The sequence below is a fragment of the Vanellus vanellus genome (genome assembly GCF_965231255.1).
Source record: "Vanellus vanellus genome assembly, chromosome: 3".
NCBI classification, from domain to species: Eukaryota; Metazoa; Chordata; class Aves; order Charadriiformes; family Charadriidae; genus Vanellus; species Vanellus vanellus.
The window spans coordinates 82,302,640-82,315,426 of record NC_138907.1 but is presented as its reverse complement, the minus strand read 5'-3'; the positions used below and the strand labels follow the sequence as shown (position 1 = coordinate 82,315,426).

At 37.9% G+C, this 12,787-nt stretch overlaps 1 protein-coding gene across 1 annotated transcript in view; it reads right to left on the bottom strand.

Moving 5' to 3' along the window:
• Positions 1 to 12,787, bottom strand: part of ASCC3 (activating signal cointegrator 1 complex subunit 3) — a 290,851-nt gene that overhangs the window by 226,196 nt on the left and 51,868 nt on the right. The window contains exons 7-8 of the mRNA XM_082481072.1: positions 12,079 to 12,220; positions 11,394 to 11,519 (exon numbers count right to left, since the gene is read on the bottom strand). Coding sequence (XP_082337198.1) covers positions 11,394 to 11,519; positions 12,079 to 12,220 — 268 coding nt within the window. The remainder of the gene's footprint in view (positions 1 to 11,393; positions 11,520 to 12,078; positions 12,221 to 12,787) is intronic.

The window sequence follows — 12,787 nt, the reverse complement described above, 5'->3', positions numbered from 1 at the left end:
GCTGCTGGATCAGTGAAAGCTGCTTTTGATTTTCATAAAATCTGACATCAGATCATACTTCAGTCCTTCTCTCTCTCCAAATATTCATCTTCTTCCTCTCTTTTTTCCATCCTACATATATCTGTATAAGGTGCACATATTGGCTTGACCATCTTTTTTACATACAGATCATTTTTCCATTTAAAAATAAAAAAGCAAAAGTCTGGCAAGCTCAGGGAGGCAAAGGGGAGTATATGTAAAATAGTGGTGATACATCTGGTTAAAAAGCATTTGTTACTTTAAAAATTATCTTTGCCTTAATAGGAAATATATATACACACCTCCCCACCTGTTGTATACACGTTGTATATATATAAAAATATATTTTACATATATAATTTTTAAATATCTAAAATTTATATATTACTGTCTTTTTTATGTCTATGATAATCTCGGACTGGGAATGGAAGAAGCATCATGGATTAAGGCAAAGACTTGAGTCATGTCACACCTGCCTAATGCAGAGATGTTTCAGACAAAATAGTTTCAATTTCTCATCCTGTGTTAAGAGACAGGTCCTTTCAAAGGCTATAATAGTGTGAAACACATCTTTTTGCCAAGTCAAAAATCACAGTTTTCAAATGCTAAGGGTATACTACAATCCGTACTGCTAGGTACCACTACATTTCAAAATGTTTTTTAAAAGACCTGTACAAGTTACAAAATAACATGCTCTGGAGGAAACCCATGAAATGGCTTTGAGATTAACATATTCAATACTGTGTTCAGCTCTTAAGAGCTAGCACACACCTGGGATGTGTATCTCGGGATAAGATGTTGTATTATGGGTTTTGTGAGAAAACAAAATGTCAATCTCTATTTCTTGCATTTTTATTTTCAGGACAGCCTTGATATCACTATCCATGATGACGCTTCCCTTTCCTTTTCTGTTTTACTATTGCTACTTCAAAAAAGAAAAACTTTATCCTCAGTACACCTCTTCTGAGATAGCACATTATTTTCTCTCATTTCAGCACTAGCATAAGCTCTTCTTCTCATGTTATAGGAAACCTACTTTATATATTTTGATACAGACTTCAGAGATGTAAAAATACTCTTATTTTGGAGAAGCAGGTATATGTGGAACCATGTTTAAACAACAATCTCAGTTTACAGAATCATAGAATGGTTTAGGTTGTAAAGGACCTTGACGATCATTGAGTTCCAACCCCCCTGCCATAGGCAGGGACACCTCCCACTAGACCAGGTTACCCAAGTTCACATCCAGCCTGGCTTGAAACACCTCCAGGGATGAGGCCTCAATAACTTCTCTGGGCAATCTGTTCCAGTGCCTTACCACCCTCAAAGTGAAAAATTTCTTCCTAATGTTTAGTCTAAACCTGCCCTCTTCCAGTTTAAAGCCATTCCCCCTTGTTCTGTCACTACATGCCCTAGTAAAAAGTCCTTCCCAGCTCTCCTGTAGGCCCTCTTTAGGTACTGGAAGGCCGCAATAAGATCTCCCCGGAGCCTTCTCTTCTCCAGGCTGAGCAGCCCCAACTCCTTCAGCCTCTCCTCATAGGAGAGGTGCTCCAGCCCTCGGATCATCCTTGTGGCTCTCCTCTGGACTCACTCCAGCAGGTCCATGTCCTTCTTATGTTGGGGACTCCAGAGCTGGATGCAGTACTCCAGGTGGGGTCTCGTAAGAGAGGAGTAGAGGGGCAGAATCACTTCCTTTGACCTGCTGGCCATGACATTATCGGATAAAATTATCCATTTGTAAAGCATTGCTTGATGACATGTTTATTCTTTTGTTATCTACCTACTTTCATTTCTAACCTTCCCTTTTGGTGTTAGTTTTCAACTTCTCAATCTCATGGCTATTGGAGGGTAGCTGTAATCCCCGATACTCCCAAATTTTGCTCCTAAGTCTGCTTCGCATGAGCTGAGGCATCCGTGTACCACGTTAAATCAAGGAATTCAGCCTTTCATTTTTCATTCCAGAATTAATTCAAAGTCGTACTATAACATTCAAAGCCTCACTATCACTGCAGTGTACCTGTGTTTCAATTACCATATCAAGTCTCTTTCTCTCTTTAAATCATTTAGACATGTTTTGCTTTAAAGGTGTTACTCAAAATAAATCAGGTTAATAATCTGGAATGCAATAAAATCAGTGATTCTGTTGAACAAAAGAAGAGCACCTTACTGGTAAAAGAACATTAGTATTTAAACTAACAGAAAGGTTTTATGAATACAGAAAAATGCTATGGTATCATTTGTAGTATTAAAAGCTATACGAATAAAGTAAGAATATTTTTCAGGATACTTTTCAGAGATTTATCGCAATGGGAAGACATTTTCTATTGCTGAAAGGAAAAGAACTATTCAGCATTCAGGAAATCATATAGTGATATCTAAAAATTGGAAACCCACAGTCAATTGAGGCACATGTTTTAAAAAATATTACATTCAATGAATTATACTCAAGTACAGCAAGTGTCTTCTTCCAACAGTGATTTAGTAGCCAGCAACAGAGCACATGTTTGCCTTTCTCCAATTTCCGAATACAAGTAAATTTTGAGACCAGAATACCACTTTACAGGTTGCCTGTCATAGCAACAGATCTTTTTGATGAAGAGTTAATAAACTATTTCTAATAAGAAATAAGATTTTCTTAAGAGAAGGGATGATAATTTTACACAAGACGGACAATAAACTGCTGGTTTGGCACAAAGCACTTATTTTTATGTGCTTTCATTCAAAGCAACAGCATTTACTCAGACAACTTAAACAAAACAACACACAAAAGCCTCAGCTGAGGCTAAGTTAGACATTCAAACAATTTGATGCAGAAATTGTAAATTTTGCATCTGGAATTCTAAAGTAATGATGAAATCCTCATTAACTCACATACTGAAGAAAATTAAGCCAGAACCTGTAGGCTTTAAGATTGACATCAGTGTAGAATCTTACCTCCAATATTCTTGTTAACATGTTATTGCGCATATTCTACCTTATCTGGACTCACGAAATATGAAGACAGACTGCAATTCCTAATATATATTACCAGCTATTAAAAACAATGTATCATGACCTACATAGCTTTTTTCCTTGTCTTAAGTTGGGACTAATGATTATGGAACTTGTAAACTTTTCTCAGAGCAATTTAATAGTATACTTCATTGGATAAATGACAAAATTTCAATAAAATTAAAATTATTTTTAAAGCTTTTCAATTCAGTCCAACTGTCAATTGCTGTTTGGAAAATACACAACTGAAGTATACACCAAGATCAACTTTAGAATAAATAGTCCAACATTCTGGATGTGAAAAATGTACTGTATGCAAAAACATCTGCACTTCTATTCAGTAGACTTACTTTGTACAATTCTAAAACCAAGAAAACATTACAGGAAAAAAGGGAATATTGATTTTGTAATAATTCCTTCACGTAATGCAGAGAAAAAAAAAATCTATTTAGACCATAAAGTAGTGCTAGTAAAAGGAAATGGAAATAACATGAAACAAAGAAATAGATCCTACCTTGAACACCCACTTTAGGTAAAAAGCTTAAGTCATTTTTCACCAACGGCAATTTGTTAGATAAAAACTGTTTTCACAGTCTCGAAGAGGAACTTTTCCTGACCTGAGTTTATGACTTTAAAGGTGCATTTATTTGGCAAAAAGGCTGGCACAAGAACACCTTTATAGTAAGTACAAGAAATATATTCCAGTAACGGTCAAGCTGCATGTCAAGCAGCCAAAGCTAATAAATCCAAGCTTGTGCTTGGTCCATTTTTTAAATTCTTGTTATTAAAACAACCTAGCTAGCATGCCACTTTTGCAAGTAGTAGTACCATAATACTTCAGACTAAACTGGTGTGACTAACCAGCTACTTATAAGCCACGTGTGCTTATAGCGTGGTGAAAACACAGCTCTCCACATAATAATAAATACCAAGAATAATAATTATCTACATATCAAGTTGGGGGTGGGATTTTCTGCCTTTGCAACTCCTTCTGTGGGACACAGTGCACGCTTCTGCCATTGAATGCTAGAGATGCTCCTGATCAGGAGGAGCACAGCACCCTCCATGCAAACCACTAGCTCCTGCTACCAACTCAACAAGGGTAGGAAATAAAGAATGTGAGATGACACAAGTGGAGTTAGACTGTGGCAGGGGGTGAAGTCATTCAGATCATAGTGTAGAAAGGTAGGGGTGACAAAGCAGAAAAAGGAACACAGATAATAGGAGAGCGCTAATGTCAGCAGTTTATGACAGACGCTCTGTTATGCTTTTATGGCTGCTAAATTGTGAAAGGTTAACCACTCCTGATGTCATAGTTGGAGTGCATAATGGGATTAGGTAGGAGTAGTAGCTATAAAACCACGGCTTTTTGTAAGCTTGTATCATGAGCTTCATCTTAGCACCTGGATTCTTCGGGGCACTGATTCCATGACGCTTTAGAAAAATCTGCTTGTGGAATAATTTAACCAATCATGAAGTTAAACACTTTATAAAAGCTCTGATCTTTTGCAAGGAGGATTTAACTAAACTAAATACTTTCTTTGAAAATATTAGCCGTAAGATTTCAGATAATATCATGCCAAACCTAGCTAAAAATGTGTTATTTCTTCATTCTGGCGTGCAGTGGAAGGTGCATCCTGATTACACTGCCAATCCTATAAATAAGAACCTCCTGTTAATGCCTGTGCTAGTTTAAGGAATTGCTGCTCCCTTTGGTGTTGGTTCATAGAAGTATTGTCATTTTGCCGTACATTTGTACAAAAGAAACAACAAAAAAAGTCTATATATGCCTAAAATGTGGTTTGTTAGAATTAATATTTAGAGGAATATATTTCTCTCATTTCTTCTCAACCTATGTTTATGTCAACCTAAGGAAATGAGAAAAATGTAAATAATCTGAACTAATACTTAAAAAAATTTTTAAATTAATGATTACTTCAGCTTACATGTTCCAGAGGTTTAGCTTTTGGCTAACAGTTCAAAATATAAATGAACTTCTTATCATGAACTTCAGTTCTGACCTTAAGAGCTTTGAAGATAAAATTTAATAGTGTATTCCGCAATACGTATGTCACATGGTCAAAGATTCCACCCAAACTGCTGACAATGTGATCAAAATCACATAACTGATGAGAAATAGCTATAGAGTCCTTAAAATTACTTTTGTGTGAATGAAAACATATAGACTGAAACGAAGAGAAGCTCCTATGACACTTCAAAAATTTTTGCATTAATACTCAGTTGAAAGTGAAACTTTTTTTGAAAGAACATAAACGAGCCCATTTTAGACTAATTCTTACCTTCTGTCTTTTAACTGGAAAATTAAAGGTAAATTAAACTTTGACAATTTAGTTTCATTACCAGCACTATGTTATGCCTATACCTTATAGATTCTCTTGTAGAGCTCCTTCGTCTGTTAAAAGACAGGTGACACAAATGCAAACTAGTAGCTGAATAACAGAATTTTCACCTGCTAGGTAACGAGAATATTAAGTTGAATAATGAAGACTTTTTGTCCTTAGTTTCTTCACCACTGACTGCCACCTCTGCTGCCCATTTCAATACTTACGCTATTATCAGCTGCATTTTCTAAAAATACTTTGTCTGTGAAATGCGCTCACTTAGCTACTCAGCACAGCTTCTTGGTCTGTCTTTTTACGTTCCCAGGCCCACTTTTGTCAACGTACTTGATACAAAGCATTAGAGAAAAACTAATTTTATTTTGTATTGCTACTATTCTTCTCATGCTCTTTGTTATTGGTCATACTTCATAGTGAAGTTTACTTCTTCTCAGTCCTTTGGGAAAACTGATGCAGTTCAGGTTTTTAACCTTGAACGAGTGAAGGTACCACTGGAAACTGTCAAATCAAGATGTATTATCAATTATCAATCAATTACCAATATATTATCAATGGCATATAAACTTCTTTCCCTTTTAAAGAAATCTACACCAGCCATTAAAACCTCTCCATAAATCAAATCTAAATAGAAGCACACTTCCCTCTAACATAACAAACTACGTCAGCTTTACAGTACTTCTCCTGACTACCTACCCTCTCCACACTTGGGCAAGGTAGTTATCAAGTGAAGAAGAACCCAGGGGAAGGCCCAGGAAATTTTCTAATTATACAAAAATTGCTGTACTCTGTACCTGAAGCAATGACCTGTATGTCCCACAGATGTCCCTCAAGTTTCAAAGAGGGCAGGTGTTTAGATGGAAAGCTCAAAATCTTCTGTAGTGCACACCCATTTTTATTTCTGTCATCTAGTCACAGCTGCTCCCAGCAAGCAAAAGAAAGCTGGACCTTACGGAACAGAACCTGTTATTACCAAAAAAAGAAGGGGATCACTGTCTTTTATCTTTATTGCGTAGGCAGAGTAGCTCCAGAGGTTACCAACAGTTTATAACAGCTGGCCTCTCCCCAGCAGGCTGACACCTCACGGCTTTGAGCTGATGGAGGACTAAGTCCCTCACTGCACTGAGCACCAGGGGCTCTGACCTGCCCACCTCCTTCTCGCAGTGGCTCTGTGGCAAAGGAGAACTTAAACACTTAAGCCTGAAAGTACATCAGCAAAACTGTTATTGGAAAGCAGAAGTGATCCATTTTCTGGATGTAAAAAGACAATTCTACAAGGAGAAACACCTTACAAAACCCAAAGCATTTGTTTCTTTGAATACCGGGACTAGTGAATCTTAGTACCTGAGGCAGGGAAAGGCAGCCAGACCTGGCTCTTGGCGAGGCAAGGAACTCACCAAAGCGTAATGGAAATGGGACTGGCGAAATGGAGAACAGATGAAAACTAAATGGATAAACTCAAAGGAAGAAGAGTATTTATCATTTTTAAAACCGTCAAGATTTCTCCACAAAACAGCAAGTGCTTGGACAGCTGTGTGATAAATACCCTTGTAACGACAACAACAGACCACTTGGTTGTTCTGAGCTTTTTTTCCTAGGGATATTTATTATTATTGGCTGCATGTATATTGACTCATTAAACAGATTGAGTACCTTAATCTTTATGTTTAAACCAACTCAATGTATTACAACAAAACCCTACTACTAATGGCATCTCATAATAGTCAATAGTAGCAAAACTCAATTTCCTCATGATGCCTTTAGATGTTGCTACAAACTATCTACAGTTACATTTACTGTCACCTCTCCTCGCACATCTATTTATAATTTAAATAATCTTGCAAACATATCTATATGGAGATATGAGAGCTAGCTTATAAGCACCTATATAGAATCATAGTATTGCCTAGGTTGGAAGAGACCCTTGGGATCATCGAGTCCAACCATCCACCCTACTCTACAAAGTTCTCCCCTACACCATATCCCCCAACACCACATCTAAACGTCTCTTAAACACATCCAGGGATGGTGACTCAACCACCTCCCTGGGCAGTCTATTCCAATGCCCGACCACCCTTTCTGTGAAAAATTCTTTCCTAATGTTCAGTCTAAACCTACCCTGTTGGAGCTTGAAGCCATTCCCTCTTGTTCTGTCATTAATTACCTGTGAGAAGAGACCAGCACCAACCTCTCTACAGTGTCCTTTCAAATAGTTGTAGACAGTGATGAGGTCTCCCCTCAGCCTCCATCTCCTCAAACTAAACAGTCCCAGCTCCTTCAACCACTCTTCATATGATTCGTCTGCTAGGCCCTTCACCAGCTTCGTTGCCCTCCTCTGCACTCGCTCCAGCACCTCGATATCTCTCTTGTATTGAGGTGCCCAAAACTGGACACAATACTCGAGGTGTGGCCTCACCAGTGCTGAGTACAGGGGCACAATCACCTCCCTACTTCTGCTGGCCACGCTATTTCTAACACAAGCCAGGATGCCGTTGGCTTTCTTGGCCACCTGGGCACACTGCCGGCTCATATTCAGCTGCCTGTCAATTAGAACCCCCAGGTCTCTTTCTGCCAGGCAGCTTTCCAGCCACACTTCCCCAAGCCTGTAGCGCTGCATGGGGTTATTGTGGCCCAAGCGCAGAACCTGGCACTTGCCCTTGTTGAAACTCATACCATTGATGTTGGCCCAATGATCCAATCTATCCAAGTCTCTCTGTAGATCTTCCCTATGCTCCTGGGAATCAACACTCCTGCTTAACTTGGTGTCATCTGTGAACTTGCTGATGATACACCCTATGTCCTTATCAAGATCATCAATAAAGATGTTAAACAGAAATGGTCCCAACACTGAGCCCTGAGGCACACCACTTGTGACTGGCCGCCAGCTGGATTTAAATCCATTGAGCACCACTCTTTGGGACCTTCCAGTTAGCCAGTGCTTGATCCAGCAGATCGTATGCTCATTCAGGCCGTGCGAAGCCAGTTTTTCCATGAGAATTGTATGTGGAACAGTATCGAATGCTTTTTGAAAGTCCAGGTATACAATATCAACAGCCTTTCCCTCGTCCAATATTCTGGTAATCTTGTCATAGAAGGAGATCAGGTTCATCCGGCAGGATCTGCCTTCCATAAACCCATGCTGACTAGGCCTGATCCCCTGGTTGCCCATTATGTGGGTTTTGATGGCACTCAAGATGACCTGCTCCATGACCTTCCCTGGTATCGAGGTTAGACTGACAGGTCTATAGTTACCTGGATCCTCCTTTTTGCCTTATGGGTGTTACATTTGCCACCCTCCAGTCCATTGGGACCTCCCCAGTTAGCCATGCTTTCCTGTAAATGATGGAAAGCAGTTTGGCGAGCACGTCTGCCAACTCTTTCAGCACTCTTGGGTGTAGCCCATTCGGTCCCATATACTTGTGTGCATCCAAGCGGCATAGCAGGTCACTGATCTCTTCCTCTCTAATCGTGATGCTCTTATTCTGCTTCCCCTCATTGTCTCCTAGCTCTTGAGGCTGGGTGTCCAGGGAACAGCTAGTTCCACTGCTAAAGACTGACGCAAAGTAGGCATTGAGCACCTCAGTCTTTTACTCATCCTTTGTAACTATGTTTCCCTCTGCATCCAATAAAGGAGGGAGATTTTCCCTAATCCTCTTTTTGTTATTAATGAATTTATAGAAATATTTTTTATTATCCTTAACAGCTGCAGCCAGGTTGAGCTCTAGCTGCGCTTTGGCTCTCCTTATTTTCTCCCTGCATAGCTTCACTACGTCTTTATAGTCTTCATGAGAGACTTGCCCCCTCTTCCAAAGGTCATAGACTCTCTTCTTTTTTTTTTGAGATCCAGCAAGAGATCCCTGTTTAGCCAGGCTGGCCTCCTTCCCCGCCTACTTGTTTTTCGGCACGTGGGAACAGCCTGCTCCTGTGCCTTTAAGACTTCTTTCTTGAAGTATGTCCATCCTTCCTGGACTCCTGTATCCATCAGGGCATCCTCCCAAGGGATTCTGTCTAGCAGTCTCCTGAACAGATTAAAATTTGCACATATATAAGCACTTACAAGCACCTGTGATTCTGTGATATATGCTAGGGAGGAAGCTAAACAATTTTATTTTGCTGCTTTTGCTTATACTAGTTCTCCAAAAAAGAATAAACCATATTGACAGAAAAAGTTCTTGCCCTCTAAACTGACTCGAGTTTATTGGCAAAAATTTTAAGCACCAACTGAGATTTTATGAGCTTAAAGATGTAGAACAGCCATACAGAGAAATCAAAAAGAAACCTTGCCCCAACCAAGATACTTACATCTTGATCGGGGATATCTTAAACAATACACACATTGGCAATTTCAGCTTTTTATCTGATTGAGAAAAAGGTGTTATTCAACAAGATTCAAATCTATAAGTCTCACTTGTGGAAACGTGAATCTGGACAAACTATTCATAAATTTGTCATCCTCTGCTGCAACCTGATATCAAAGTTGGGAGTGGGAATTAAATACAGAAATATTCAAACATTCAAAATTGTATTTGCTGCTGACACTCCTATTTGATGACCTGTAATAGGAAACATATGGAAAAGTTCTGAAGATGACTTGTTTCTATTTCAGAATTTCACTGTAAAACTGAAAAGTATACCTCTTGACGATACACGACCTACAAAGGAGACATTCTTTGTGAAATTTGTATAACTGATGCATTTTGTAACATTTATTTTAAACATTATATATGTAAAAATCTGTAAACCATGTCTTTTAGATACTTATTTTTCTGTCTGAACTATATTTTTTCTGAAAAAAGTTATCGTCTCTTGAAATATTGGTACGTCTTGCAAGAAGCTTACAGATTAATAGGTATTATTTTGCTTAGGAGAAAGACATTTCATTGCAAAAAGCTGTCATGCTGAAAATTGTCAAATAAAATGTCGCATTTTACAGCTGCAGCAGCTCAACTTTTCTATCTAGTTAAGCTGTCAGTCACTTCATAAACATGACATTAGTTACTGTCACCTAAGCAGAAAAGAATAGATTTTGTTTCTAAAATTAAAGTGTCTTCTGTTTTAATAGAGTTAAATCTTTATGTAAAGCATAACCTGTACTCAGAACTCCAATAAAGTGCTCTGGGTAACAGTATTAGATTTATATTCTCATTTCCTGTTTTCCCACAGGGGAAAAAAGTGGGAAACATTTTTTCCATGTTGTATGCTGCTGAAGAACTGAAAAACTTAAAACCTTCTTCATATGGAAGTACAGCTTGCTCTTTATGTCCCTGTTGAAATCAATAGCAAAATCTTCCATTTATCAACGTATTTGTCACATGCAATGAGGAGCGAGCAGGTACACATGATGGAGTACTGCAAGTTCTAGACTGTAAATACTAAGAACAAATTTAGTCCCCTTACGTCAGCTCTTTTACCATTATAAATCAATAAAAGTTAAAATGTTAACGTTTGGTTTAATTGTATTTTTCCCCCTGTATTTTCTGTCATCAAAGTTTTGCTAATAATGATTTGCCTTTTTCTGCTTAAAGAAGCACTATTCCAGAAGCTTTTGAACCCTGCATAGTTTATAACACCATAACTCAATACCCCCATAACTGCATCACACTGTAAGACTAGTCTCATGGACCGCAAAACAGTGCTGTGCAGTCACAAACCAATCTGCACAAGTCAAGACACGTCACATATCATGCGGTCTCCAGAATACGAACAGAATCGCCATAATCTTTTCATTTCATTTTAGTGATCCAGATCATAACTCAAAATATAAATAGCCGAACAGGTAATGCCAAAAGAACTGAGAATTGCAACTCATAAACAAGTAGTTTCGAGCAGAAATTTCTTGAATCTGAGTCATCATGAAAGGGATTATATCAATGAAATACATCTAACAAATATTCTCAAAATTAGTAGCAAAGAAACTAACTGGGTGCATTTACACATCACAAACCACAGTATTAATTGGTAATCTCAGTTACATTTTTTTAACACAAAGTAAAAACTAATTTAACATCTTTGAAATGGTTTACTCACCTCATCTAAGTCTTTAATATAAACAATTTTCTCTTCAATACCAATAGGCATTGGCTCACTATGGGGGATCTTCACCTCTTCATACATTTTATTGTTTTCTCTCTGAACTGCCTCTGGTAAGAACACCTAAACCAGTATTACAGGAAAATTAATTGAAAGTATGAAAAAGAAAGTGTCATTATGGATAACCCACTTTAAACAATGGTTCATCGCTTTCCTTCAAAAAATGAATCCAAAATAAAAGCAATTCTCACTGACTTATTTTATACATAGCACTGAACCCCAAAATGAAAAATAATCAGTTTTACTACTCAGAAAATGGTCCCCAAAAGACAAAAAAGATAACTCAATTTTATTAAATTTCAAAAGTCATTAAGCCTAGAATTTCACAAAGCATTCGTTTTGTTAGTCAATTCAATGGTTTCAAAAAGACAGAAAAATAGTATTTTAATGTTTTAAGGGACCTTAGGAAAAAAAAAACCACAGTGAGAATGAGATTATTTCTTCTAGAGTAAAAATAAAAATAGAATATATGAAAGTATTTAAAACCCTCTGCAAAGACACACTGCTTCATACATTGGACTCTGATAAGGAAGAGAATCTAAGGGAACAACGGGAACCCTGCTGCATATTATTCACTGGGAAAGATATACTGTTCAAGAAGGGTTACGCACCAAATACATACCTTTGCACCCCCAATGAATGCTGATGTTTTCATAGCTTCAGCTCGGGAATCATAAACATGCGGATAATGAATTTTTTCAAAGTCCATCTCTCTCTGTCTACTTAGGACTGGCATACTTCGAGCATTCAAAAGTGCTAGTTCTCTGTGAGCAGAAAAATAACTGATAATTCTGCCCATTTTAAGCAGCCTTCACAAAACCTGATTGTGTTATATTAAATTCAGAGCCACTTTGTGGAAGTTTAAGGAAAAAAACATTGCATAACATAATTAACAAAGGAATTTTGAAGTGTTATTCGCTGGCATCAGTTAAACCAAGTCCCTATCACACACTGTTAAGATGAAACTCAAAAGAGCAATCCAATAAGTGCAAGGCTTTCCTAAATGCAGTTTTGCTTCTTTTTAAGCAATACAGCAACATGTATTCAGAGTTGAATACTAGTCCCACTATATTTTTCTCAATATGAGATACAACTGCTTATTTCCTCCTTATTCTCTCCCTCCTCTAATCCTCCCACTACCTTTAGCAGACAACATGGAAAATAGTACCCATTAATCTTGAGAGGAAAAAAAGAAAGATAGTTCTGATAGATTTAGTACAGACTTCATAAATCTTAAGCGAGCACTGTGCATACAGGAACTAAGAAAGATAGCCTACCCCTCTAATCTGCATCTCCAGCCCACATAGATGAAATCAAGAAGAGTCTCATTA